General features: G+C 37.8%; 1 protein-coding gene across 3 annotated transcripts in view; it reads left to right on the top strand.

Annotated features, from left to right (window-relative positions):
• The window catches only part of SCML2 (Scm polycomb group protein like 2), a 145,996-nt gene that overhangs the window by 55,410 nt on the left and 77,231 nt on the right, over positions 1 to 13,355 (top strand). For all 3 annotated transcript variants that reach the window (XM_021007449.2, XM_021007445.2, XM_021007447.2), the window contains one exon: positions 1,863 to 2,106. In XM_021007449.2, the coding sequence (XP_020863108.1) occupies positions 1,863 to 2,106 (244 nt within the window). The remainder of the gene's footprint in view (positions 1 to 1,862; positions 2,107 to 13,355) is intronic.

Here is a 13,355-nt window from a genome sequence, read left to right on the forward strand (position 1 = left end):
CAAAATATTTTGAGGGGCTTGATTCATTGGGGCTAGTTTCATTGGTTTTGAAAATTTGCAGTGAAGATGCTCCCTTTACCAATGTAGTTTGGTAACTGTTGTCAGTTATAAGGGAAGTACAAAGTACAGGGTCCATTCTCTCATTTGATACTCAAAACCTATAGGGAAGGTGGTTCAGATATTATCTCCATTTTATAGCTGAGCAAGCTGGGGTGCCTAGAAGAAAAATGACTTCCCCAAGGTCCCACGATTGGTAAGTGGAAGGGTTAGGAGTCAGACTCAGGTCGTCAGACTCAAAGGCAGTGTTCTTTCTACGATAGTATTTTGCTGCTTGAGTGATAAGATTAGTCTCTGCCTTAGTAGAGCTTACTGTATAAAAAGACTAATATATCCTAATCATTATTGTTAAAATTTGCATAGCATTTGAAAGTTTGCAAAGCACTTTACAGGTACTTTTGATCCTCAAAAGAACCCTGTCAGGTAGGTGCTATATTGTCCCTGGTTACTTTGCAGGAGAACATGCAAACTCAGTGTCTGAAGACAGTGATCCAGTGGAGAAGTATAGACAGTCTCCTGATGGGTAGGGGGTGGAAGAGGGGGAGTCATTGATTCAAAAGACCAGAGAAGGCTTCCTGCAGAGGGTATCATTTGAACTGGGCTTAAAAGATTGGTAGTAGCACAATCTTAGAAGTGCTAAGGACCTGAGATTATTGAGCTCTGTACCTGAACAGAAACATTCTTTATAAGATCTCTTAATTAATGGACATGCAGCCTCTTTGAAGACCACTAGTTTTAGGGAACTCAGTACAAAGCAGAATGCCACTCATTTTATTTTAGGATAACTCCAGTTTTTAGGAAGTTTTTACATAAATCTGAAATGTACCTCTTTGTAACTTCTATCCATTGTTTTTAGTACTGAGGGGTAGAGCAGAATAAATCTAATCCTTTGGACGTGTAGAAATAGCTATCATATTCCCCCCTGCTCTCGTCCCCGTTTTTATGTAAGCTAAGCAGCAAAGGCATGGTATAGGAGATGGCTTGTTCTGGACCTAGGACTTGAGTCCAGATCTCATCTCTAATACTATGTTTGTGTCCTAGGACAAATGATTTAACTTCCCTGGGCCTCAATTTCTTTGTCTGTAAAATGAAGTGGTTACCCCTTTTAACATAGTCAAGCCTAGGGATTTAGTTGAGGCCCATAAAAGCTACAGCGATTTGGGGCTCTAATCGCATAGCTAGTAAGAAGAGATTTCAGGACAGGTTTTTCTGACTCGGAGTCCAGTATTATATCCACCATATCATATATCCATGCCTACTATATTCTTGATAACTCAGTATTATTATTTGTGTAAAAGACAAATACAGTGAAGTCTGTAAGATTTACTGAAGCATGTAGGGTTTTTGTTCTTATGTTCAATGACTCCAGACTGTTATACCTGAAATGTTTTTTTAAATAACTAATTTTGCTATTGACTATTATGTCTCACTGCCATTAATGAACTTGTATGTATCTTTCTTTCCATTTCTAATTTGTGGCCTTTAATCTGCTTTGGGCATTCCTCTATAAGCCCAGCAACAAAATTTGTAAACTCCTGTAAAGGAAGAATATACAGGCTCTGAATGAAGGACCAAGAAACTCCTACTCAAGCCTCGTGCACTTTAGTGTATAACTTCTATGACATTTTTCTAGCTGCTGTGAGATCTTTCACCCTTGTTATTTGTTTTCAATTCAATTCCAGGTAGCCTGATTATATTTCATGTAATTTAATATGGATGTTACTTTTTGGTTGCCAAAGATTCTCAAATAAAAAATTATTGAAAATTCTCCTTAGCAATTTAAATTTTATCTTTTGTTTTGGTAGGAACCTCCCAAACCAACTCCAAATCTTTTAAAAATTGGAATGAAACTTGAAGCAATAGACAAAAAGAATCCTTATTTGATCTGCCCAGCAACTGTTGGAGATGTTAAAGGAGATGAAGTTTTTATTACATTTGATGGCTGGAGAGGAGCATTTGATTATTGGTGCAAGTATGATTCTCGAGATATCTTCCCAGTTGGGTGGTGTGGCTTAACCGGAGATGCATTGCAGCCACCAGGAAATAATGGTAAGCCAGTTAGTAATGATATGAACTTTTATTGTTTCAAAGTAGTGAGTTCTCTAAGGCTTTCTGCTGTTAACGCCTGTGAGAGCCAGTATTAGGTTGGAGGTAGCAACCAGACAAATGGCCAACTCAGTCATATGCCTGGGAGCCAATTAGTTTAGGTCAGAAGGGAGAATGGCTAGAGCAACGCATGTATCAGGGGCCTGATGGATAGTACAGGTAACTGAGAGACCTGAGGACAAGTCTCAGGATAGAGTTTGAGGTGTCAGGTCAAACTGAAGAATATTGGCAAGATTAGTGGTTGGATGAGGCTGACCAGGGAAGCTTTCCACATATCCAAATGAGACAGGGTGCAGAGGCAATGAAAGGATCAATATTTAAAAACCAGAAATTGCTATCAAAAGATCTGAGCCAGGAAGGAGGTAGAAATGAATAGGGTCCAAATGGGTAGTTATTTAGTCAAGGGAAGAACACAATTTGGACTGGGAGATTGCTAACAGCATCTCTGGATCTAGGCAGTATGGGCAGGGCCACACAAAATGAACACTAGCTCGCTGTGTTACTTGAGGCAAACCTCTTCACCTCTCTTGGCTTCAGTCCCCTTATTTATAAAGTGTGTGGTTTAGATGAGATGATCTCTTAATGTTTTTGTTTATTTATTTTTCTTCCACAGAGCCTAGCATGGTGTTCTCCCAGTAAATATTGGTTGAACTGAATCTTGGGGACTGCATATGTATATTAAAGCTGTAAAAAAATTAAGTTATTTGTGTAAATGTATGTGTGTATATATACATGTATAGCTACATAAAATATATTTAAATATACAGTTATATGCATACATGCATAAGTGAGTATTTTGTTTCTGATTTGGTTCTATTATTATTCTGTTTATGTATAGCTGAAATGACTAATATATTCAGTTCAACAAACATGCTTGTTATATGCAAGGCACTGTGAAGGACACCGGGAATACATCAAAATGAAATAATCCTTGCCCTAGAAGAGGTTGTATTCTACAGGGATGATATTCCATAGCTATAGATAAGTAAATACAAGGTAATTTGAATTGCAAGAGAACACTTAACAACTGGGGAAATGTGGAGAAGTCTTCATGGAGGAGGCAGCCACGGAGATGAGCCAGGAAGGAACCTTGGGATTCTGAGAGTCTGGTGTGATAAGGGAATGTGTTCCAAATATGAGGAGACACTGGGAGGGGATATGGGAAAAGAGGACAACGATTTGCATGAAGGGCATAGGAGATGAGAGATGGAATATCAACTTTATGAAATACTTAGTTGGACAGATGGGAGCCACTTTGTGGTGAGTTTAAGTGTAGTTTGTATTTTGTTCTCTAAGCAGTAAAGGGCCTCTGAAGATTTTTGAGCAGGGGAGTTACATGACTTTTGTTGTAGAAGTATTAATTTGATAATTGTGTGGAGAATAGATTGGAGAGGAGAGAATGGAAGCAGGGAAACTAATTAGGATTAGGATTCACATAGTCCAAATGAAAGGTGATGTGAAAGCCTTCTGTACTAGGATATGGTTATGTGAATGGAGAGAAAGATTAGGGAGATATGAGAGAGGTTATGGAGGTAGAATGAGCAGGTTTTGGTGGGAAGGAAAAGGTAAGTGTCGTGGATGAGTTCAAGGTTGCAAAACCTGGTTGATGGTGTAAATATCCTGTTATTTCAGTCTGTCCTTTTAAGACAGCCCTTCACCATCCTGACTGCCTTCCTCTGGACAACACGTGTCAGACAGGCAGCCCACAAGCCTCATGTGGCTCACAGCATTCCCTAGTGCAACCTGACCCTCATTAAAATGTAATTAGGCAATATTTAACGAAATAAGTAAAAATACAGTGAAGCCTAAATGATATTAGTATGTGGTTTTCTAAGCCAATATGTGGCCTGCAGAGATCCTTATTGTAACAACCCCCTTCCCCCCAATGTAAATTGGATACCACTGCTGTGGACAAAACTGCAGCTTTACCAGTGTACCGCTTAAATTGTTGCTCCTAGAACTGAACTTAGTATTACATATGAGCTCTTATAAGAGTTGTGGTACAATAAGACTATCTCTTTCTTTTTGTGATGTCCCTCTTAGTGCAGTCCCAGTTTGCATGAGGTTTTTTTGACTGCCACATTATGCTACTACCTCATTTTGATCTTCCAACCCACTAAAATCCCCAGGGCTTTTTTCAGAACTGCTGTCTAACCATGCCTTCTTCATCGTATATTATAAAGTTGACTTTTCATACTCAGGTACAAGACTTTATATTTATCCCTGTCAAATTTTGTCTTATATTTAGCCCAATGCTGGGTCCATTGTATTAGGTTTTCTTCCAGCTTGGTGATATCTTAATGAGCATCCCACCTATGCTTTTATCAGAGTCATTGATAAAAATGTTAAACAGCACAGGGCCAACCACAGATCCCATAGGTCTCCGTTGGAGACCTCCTGCTACATGAATGTTAAAGCATTAACAACTACTCTTTGAATTTGGTCATTCAACAATTTTTTTTATCCTGTACATTCAGGGTGCATGAGAAAATGAGCACCTAGCATTAGAGAGAGGAGAGGCAGAGATGTAAGGTCTTTTGGAGGGAGCCAGGTTTATGTTAGAACTAGGAAAAGGTAAGTATGTGGGGTGAAGATAGATATGACTATGGGGAGCTTGTTTGTTTTTTTTTTTTTTTAAGTAATAGAGTAGGTGTTCCAGAGAGTGTAATGGAACAAAAAAAAAAAAGCAAAAAAGGACAAGGAATGTGCAGCTACCCCTGCTGAGGTGAATAACTAGAGTATGGGAAGAAGTAGTAGGGAAAGGGATTTTTGCTTCAGCAGACAGTAATTCTGAATCATAAGGAAAAAGGTCACATTAGCTGTGAGTTCGCCCCCATAGAATAGGGAAAGAATCAATTGATTAGGGCCTCTGCCCTCTAGTGTCTTTTGATATGGTGTGGCAGGAAGGAGTGTGATATCATTTTCAGTGTCTTGTCACTCTAAATGCAGGGTAGTTGGAGTTGCAGAGAAGTGTGTAGAGATGGTTAAGGAGTTATGTCTAACTGTCTGCATCAGTAAACAACTGATGTCTGGGACTCACAGGCTGTGCTGAACTGATACTTGGTACCAATACTGCAGTCTTTGTTCTAATCCAAGTAAGCAAGCATTTATTAAGAACCTACTCTGTGTAATGTGCTAAGGGGGGGGGGAAGGCAATTCCTTTCCTCAGGGATTTAAGACTACAGCATGTAAACAGATTTGTATATACATGATTAATTTAATAGGGAGCAAACACTAACAACTAGGAGGATCATCAGGAAAGGTTCCACTTAGGAGGTGGCATGTGAGCCAGGCCTTATTGGAAGTCAGGAACTCTGAGAGGCAAAGATTCCAGGAAATTGGAAAACTTTTTTTCTTGAACAAAATATAGTTAGGATAAGAAGGGAAACTGCCAATTGGGAGGGGTGTGGGAATCTTCCTATCAAATATCTCTCACAAAAGTTTAACATCTAAGATAATGGAATTAAACAGGTAGCACCAAGAACCAGTAGATAAGTGGTCAGAGGATATGAAAAAAGTATTCAAAACAAGAATGGCAAACAGTCAACAGCCATATACAAGATTAATAATGAGAATCATGTAAATTAAAATAACTGAGATTTAAAATCTTAACCCTAGCAAAACCAACAGATGAAGTCAGAAGTACTCAGTGTTGGAAGTACTACGGGAACAAAAGTATATTAAGATACAGTTGGAAATGTGAATTTTTCCACTTAATTTGGAGAAAAGTTGTTCTAAGTTGTACCTTGTGACCTGGATGCCACACTTCTGGTCTTGTACCCTGAGGGGTTTCAGGATAGGTTTCCATTGTTTGGCTGAGGTGAAATGAAGAGCTAGGTGAACTGGGAGGCCAGGGTACTTATTTGTGGGGTCATCAACAAGTGGATTGACATCCTCAGACATAAGGGCAGGGTAGAGTGGGGGAATGTGAGCCAGGTGCTATGATGTGGGAAAACATTTCTTGTAACAAATCAACATAGACAAGCATCACCATCCTTCTAGTCACCCAGGTTCACAAACTTGATGTTACCCGTGACTTCTTATTCACACACATATGCAGTCCATTGTCATGTCTTGCCATTTCTGCCATCACAGACTCTCATGTTTGTCCCTTTCTGTACGTTTATGCAACCATAGCCCTAGTTTAGTAGCTTATTTCCTCTTCCCTGGACTGTTGTGTTAATAGCCTTCTGGTTGGTTTCTTTGCCTTAAGACTATCCACTCTAATGCTTCTCTTAGCTGCTGAGTAATTAAAATTTTTTTTTTCACTTAATAGTATCTTATTTTTTTCTGATTACATGTAGATAGTTTTCCACATTCATTTTCATTAGATTTTGAGTTCCCACATTTTTCTCTCTCTCTCCCTTCCCTCTCCCCTGCCCAAGACAACAAGCAATCTAATAGAGGTTATATATGTACAGTCATGTTAAACATATTTCCACATTAGTCGTGTTGTAAACGAAGAATCAAAACAAAAGAAAAAATGAGAAAGAAAAAACTAAAAACAAAAGTGAAAATAGTATGCTTCAATCTGCATTCACACTCCGTAGTTCTTTCTCTGGATGTGGATAACATTTTCAATCACGAGTCTTTTGGCATTGTCTTGGACCATTGTATTGCTGAGAAGAGCTAAATTTATCACAGTTGATCATCATACAGTGTTGCTATTACTGTGTATAATGTTTTCCTGGTTCTGCTCACTTTACTCTAAGTCAGTTCCTATAAGTCTTCCTAGATTTCTCTGAATCCCTTTTGTCATTTCTTATTGCACAGTGGCATTTCATTGTCTTTATATGCCATCATTAAATCAGCCATTTCTCTGTTGATTAGTACTCCCTTAGTTTCCTGTTCTTTGTCACCACAAAAAGAACTGCTTTAAATGTTCCTGTAAATTTGGATCCTTTTTCTCTTTCTTTGATTTCTTTGGAGTATAGGCCCTGAAGAGTATTATTGGGTCAAAGGGTTTGCATAATTTAGGGACTTTAAGTATAGTTTCCAGGTGATTTTCCAAAGTGTATGTCTAACTATGTTACTCTCCTGTTGAGTGAGCTCCTGTAGGTCCCTTTTATTTCCAAAATAAAATTAAAAAAGACTTCTAATTTGTCCTTCACAACCTGGCCCCTGCCTACCCTTTTTAAATCTTCTTACATTTTATTACTTTCTACCTATTCTGTGATCTAGCTACACTGACCTACTTGATGTTCCTTGAACCAGACACCCCATTTCCCATCTTGGTACTTTTGCACTGCCTGCCCCTCAGTAAGTGGACTGCTCCTTTCCCTTACCTCTTTTACTTTCCCTTAATTCTTTGAAAAGACTCTAATTCCATTGTTTGTAGTAAGTCTTTTGTGATGCTGATAACCTTCCCTCAGAGATTACTTTCTTTTTTTTAAGCTATATTTAATATTTTATTTCCCCCCCCCAATTACATGTAAAAACAATTTTTAACATTCATTTCTTTAAATTACAAGTTCCAGATTCTCTCCCTCTATTTGTCCCCTGCCTCTCCCCGGAGATGGCAAGAAATCAAAACATATTTCCATATTAGTCCTGTGAAAGAAAAGACAGACCCACCCCACCCGCATATCCCCCCCAAAAAAAGAAAGTTTAAAAAGTAGGTTTTGAACTGTATTCAGCCTCCATCAGTTCTTTCTCTGGAGATGGACAGCATTTTTCATCCTAAGTAATTGGTTCTTTGTATTGTTGAGAATAGCTAAGATATTCAGTTGATCATTGTACAATATTGCTCTTACTGTGTACCATATTCTCCTGGTTCTTCTTATTTCACTTGGCGTGAATGCATGTAAGTCTTTCCAGATTTTTCTGTCCTGCTCATTATTTCTTATAATACAGTAGTATTCCATCACAGTCATATACTGATTTGTTCAGTCACTCCCCAGCTGATGGGCATCACCTCAGTTTCCAATTTTTTGCCACCACTAAAAGAGCTGCATATAGGACCTGTACCTTTTCCCTTTTATTTTTGATCTCTTTGGGAAACAGACCTAGTAGTAGTATTGCAGGGTAAAAAGGTATGCATGGTCTTATAGCCCTTTGGGCATAGTTCCAAATTACTCTGCAGAATGGTTGAATCAGTTTACAACTCCACCAACAATGCATCAGTGTATTAATTTTCCCAAGTCCCTGCCTACAACATTTGTCATCTTCCTTTTCTGTCGTATTAGCCAATCTGATAGGTGTGGGGCAGTAGCTCAGAGTTGTTTTAATTTCCATTTCTTTAATTGGTAGTGATTTAGAGCATTTTTTTGGTGTGATTTTCATGTGATTATAAATAGCTTTAAAGCTTCATCTGAAAACTGCCTGTTCATATCCTTTAACTATTTATCAGTTGAGGATTGACTTGTATTATAAATTTGACTTACTTCTCTATGTGTTTTAGAAATGAGGTCTTTATCAGAGAAACTTGCTGTAAAATTTTTTTTCACAGCAATGATTACTATTTTCCTCTATCCTATTTTCCCTGTTTATCCTACTCTCTCTTTTCTTTCATCCTGTCCATCCTCAAAAGTGTGACCTGCTTTTCCCAATCTGCCCGCCCTTCTACCAGCCCTGGCTCCCCCACCTCCCCCTCCTACTTTCCTGTATGGTAATATAGATTTCTAAATTGAACTGAGTGATTGTGTATATTATTCCATCTTTGTGCCAATTTCTGATGAGAGTGAGGATCAAGTGCTCCATCTTCCCCTCTACTTTAAAAGCTCTTTCTTGCCTGTTTATGTGAGATAATTTATCCCATTCTACTTTTTCGTTTCCCCTTTTTCCAGTGCATTCTTCTTTCTCACTCCTTAATTTTATTTATTTAGATATCCTACCATAGTCAACTTATATCCATGTCTTCTGCCTATGTATATTCCTTCTAATTGCTGTAATAATGAGAAAGTTCTTATGAGTTACAAGTATCATCTTCCCAATTTAGGAATGTAAACAGTTTCATCTTACAGAATCCCTTATGATTTCTCTTTCCTATTTACCTTTTTAATACTTCTCTTGAGTCTTGTATTTGAAAGTCAGAGTTTCTTTTCAGCTCTGGTCTTTTCATCAGGAATGCTTGAAAGTCTTCTATTTCATTGAATATCTATTTTTTTTTCTCTGAAGGATTGTACTTGATTTTGCTGGGTAGGTGGTTCTTGGTTGTAATCCTAACTCCTTTGCATTCTGGAATATCGCATTCCAAGCCTGCTGCTCCTTTAGTGTAGAAGCTGCTAAATCTTGTGTTATACTGACTGTGCCTCCATGATATTTGGATTGTTTTCTTTCTGGCTGCTTTGCAATATTTTCTCCTTGACCTGAGAGCTCTGGAATTTGGCTATAAGATTCCTGGGAGTTTTCATTTTGGGATCTGTTGTGATTTCTATTTTACCCTCTGGTTTTAGAATATCAGGATAGTTTTCCTTGATGATTTCTTGAAAGATGATGTCTGGGCTCTTTGTCTTTTAGGTTCTTAGAGCCTAACGGCTCTTAGGTTCATGGCTTTTTCAAATAGTCCAGTAATTCTTAAATTATCTCCCCTTGATTCATTTTCCCAAGGAGATAGTTGACATTTTCTTCTGATTTTTCACTTGTCCAATTCTAATTTTTAAGTTCTTTTTTTTCCAGTGAATTTTTTTACGTCTTTTGCCTCTTGACCAATTCTGCTTTTTAAAGACTTCTTCTCTTCAATGGATTTTTGGTAAACATTTGCCCTATTCTGTGTTTTAAGATGTTATTTTCTTAAGTATTTTTTGTGTCTCCTTCCCTTGGAGGGAAAAAGGAAACAAAAAATGAATAGTGTGGATGTTTAACGGAGAATAGCTCCTCCATCAAGGATAGAAGGCAGGGCAATGAGGGTATTGGCTACTCATTGCAGGAGATTCACCAACCTATCCCAGCATGATTCAGTGGCTTCTTTCTTGATATCACTTCTCTCTGTCAGCTCATGGCAGTCTGTAGCTCTCATTGCCATATCTGTCGCAACAACCAGCTAGACTCTTGGGGATCAGGGACACAATCCCTAAGGGACAGGGAACATCACTCAGACCCCAGACCAATACTTGTACCTCTGTGTATACAATAAAGATTCTTCTCCTTGTTCTTCTTCCCAGTGCCTTAAATAATTAGCTCAGCACTTGAAACTTCTGAACTTCAGGTAAAAAAATCTGCTCATTTGCCATGAATTTGTAACCAAAGGGCAACAAACGTAAAAATCATTTGACTGGGGATTCCTGTCTTCAAGGGTCTAGGCATTACCAAGGTTCTGTCAAAGATGTGGAAAAGAAGGGAGATTCGGTCAGGCATCTGAGTCTGAAATACCTTGTGATAGATTCTCAACAGCCTGACTGAAACTCATATTCAGTGGCAGTTCCTTTGCCTCATGGTGACAAAGTGGTGGGCAGTGATGTAGTCAGATTACTTGTAAGAGTCAGTCATTATGCCTGGAGAAATATTGTACCAGAAAGTCTGTTGTTCTGAGGCGGTCGTCTTAGGTGGGGTCTGGTCTAGCAATGGCAGTTCTTCCCATTCCTGGCTGGGTAGTGATGGAGGTTGTTGTGTTGTAGTGAGTCAGGGCAAAATAACTAGACTCCAAGGCAACTAGGGGTAGAGAGCCTCCAACCCAGTCCATGAGTAGAGCCCAATTTAGGGCATCCATTCCTGCTGGTTAAAGACAATAGCCTGATGACAATCTCAGAGCCTCTCTGTTGATCAGGGCTGGGCAGTCACTAAAAAATGTAAAAACCCCAATAACTTTATCCTAGCTTAGTTTAGATGAAAGAAGAGATGAAGTCAAGGAACTATTAAAATTTAAAAGCAAAAAGTTGGAGACCCTGAGGTCATTGAAAATCTTCACTTAATCTAAATGCTAGAAATAATACTTAATGAAATAAATAACAAAAACAGCACTAATAATTTAAATGATTTTGAAAAGAGAATGGATTTACTTGGACTGAAACTCTGATAAGCCTTTTTTTGAGTTTGACAGCACAACTTCAGCCATCAGATTGGTTTTTTATCAAAACAGTTGTTAAAAACACATATACAACACCAGTATCTATCATATCACAAATGAAAGCATCCTCTTTCCTCAGTATTTTACAGAAACTATCCCTGTTCTCTCTCCCTACTCTCTGGTACAATACACAGTCCCTTATAATGAAGAATAGAAAAGAGGGAAAAAAAACTGTACAGAAAAACCAACACACATACTGAAAAAGCTTGATTCCACATATCTTGTTCCATACCCATAGTCTTCTACCTTTAGAGTGGGGTGGGGGAGAAGACTCCTCAGAACTTTCTTCTAGGGCCAAGCTTGGTCATTGTAATCTGACAGTATTCAGTTTTGATTGTTTAGGTTTTGTTGTTCTTTTTTTAATACATTGTTGTAGTCACGCTGTATTTTTTTTTCCTGGTTCTTCTTTCTTCACTTTGGAGTTCTTCTAAGTCTCCCTGTTCTTCTCTGTATTTTAGATATTGCTTTTATGTTACAGCCCAATAAATTAATCCCATTAAATTAAAGAACTTCGGGGCAGCTAGGTGGCACAGTGGATAGAGCACCGGCCCTGAAGTCAGGAGTACCTGAGTTCAAATCTGGCCTCAGACCAAACACTTGACACACTTACTAGCTGTGTGACCCTGGGCAAGTCACTTAACCCCAATTGCCTTAAAAAAAATTAAAGAACTTCAACTTGTTTAACTATTCTCCAGTTGATTAACATCTGCTTTGTTTCCAGTTCTGCTGCAATATGTATATTTAAGTGGACTTAAGCACAGTGCCTGGTACATACTAAGTGCTTAAAAAATGCTTATTGACTGACTGTATGTGAAGAATTGTTAAAAATTTAAGAATATTCATAGTCTTCAAGTTATATGGGATAGAAGTTTTTGAAATATAAAGACCTAGTAGAAGAAATTAAAACCATCTGTCACCAGAAGTGAAATGTCATTCCAATTGTGTTTTCTGCTAGAATTGTCCCTAAGAAGCTTGTAGTGAGTTTATAGAAGTTGAATTTACACTCTAATATTTCATTCAGCTATAGACAGCAGTCATTTTATCTCCTATATACTACCAAGTTCATGAAACATGTAAGTGTAAAAGAACAGTAGCAAAATAATGACTTGTTCTATGACCATTTCTATCTGAACCCCATCTAATATGAAAAGAAAGAGGATTATAATAATAATAATTTGTCAGACTAGTTAAGCAACCTAAAGCACTGCATTAAAGCCATTTCTATCTGAACTCCATCTAATGTATTATCAAAAGAAAGCAAATGATAATAATACTCAGAACCTAATTCATCATTCATGGAGGGTGGGCAGGGCAGTGGTAGACATGGAGAGTGCCCACCAGAGTTTTGTGTGTGTCCCAAGACTTTTATAATAGTTATGAAGGCCTGGCAGGGACCCTGACTACTTGAATTTTGGTAATACCACTGAGGGTTAGAATCTTGGTAACTGTGATAGATTTACTTCTGAGAGACAAAGGAGAGGAGGTAGCAGTATGAGGTTGAAGTCTGTCCTTACAGAAAATCACGTTGATTGCTTTGACATGGAGGGTAGTGGATTAAGTGGTACTCCTTTTTATATTTTGGTACCATAAAAGCATGTATTTGGAAATACGAATACCACACCTACGAGAAATACTTCAGTATAGATAGCACTGGCCACCAAACTGCACAGACTACAAATGAAATAGAATGAGATGTGAATGTTTTTATTATATCCCAGTTCTTTATTCTAACAAAATTTGAAACAGATCTTATAAGGGACTTGATCCTGCTTTTTGTCGATGATAACTTCATCTCTAAATTACACACTACAACATATTGCCAACCAGTACAGGGAAATTCTAAGAAATAACTTCTTTCTTAAGCCTAGATTAGACAGAATAAAAGATGAAATTGAGGTGCAATTAAAATCTGAGAAGGGAAAAGCAGAAGATTTTTTGAAAATCTTTAATGCAGACCCCAGAAATTATGGTGCTTAATATGACAATGCATGACAAAAACACTATTAATATTTCAGAATATTTTGAAAAGGAGATAAACATACAGACATACTCAACTGGAATTTTTAAAGATCCTTTTTGAGTTTGATGGTTATATACCAAAACAGAGTAATTAAAAAACCTAGCATTTGCTGGAGCTATTTTGATTGAATATATTCTTCCACAATATTTGACAAGAAATGTAAAAACA

This window comes from Phascolarctos cinereus, unplaced genomic scaffold (assembly GCF_003287225.1).
Source record: "Phascolarctos cinereus isolate Bilbo 61053 unplaced genomic scaffold, phaCin_HiC Scaffold_726;HRSCAF=1367, whole genome shotgun sequence".
Classification (NCBI taxonomy): domain Eukaryota; kingdom Metazoa; phylum Chordata; class Mammalia; order Diprotodontia; family Phascolarctidae; genus Phascolarctos; species Phascolarctos cinereus.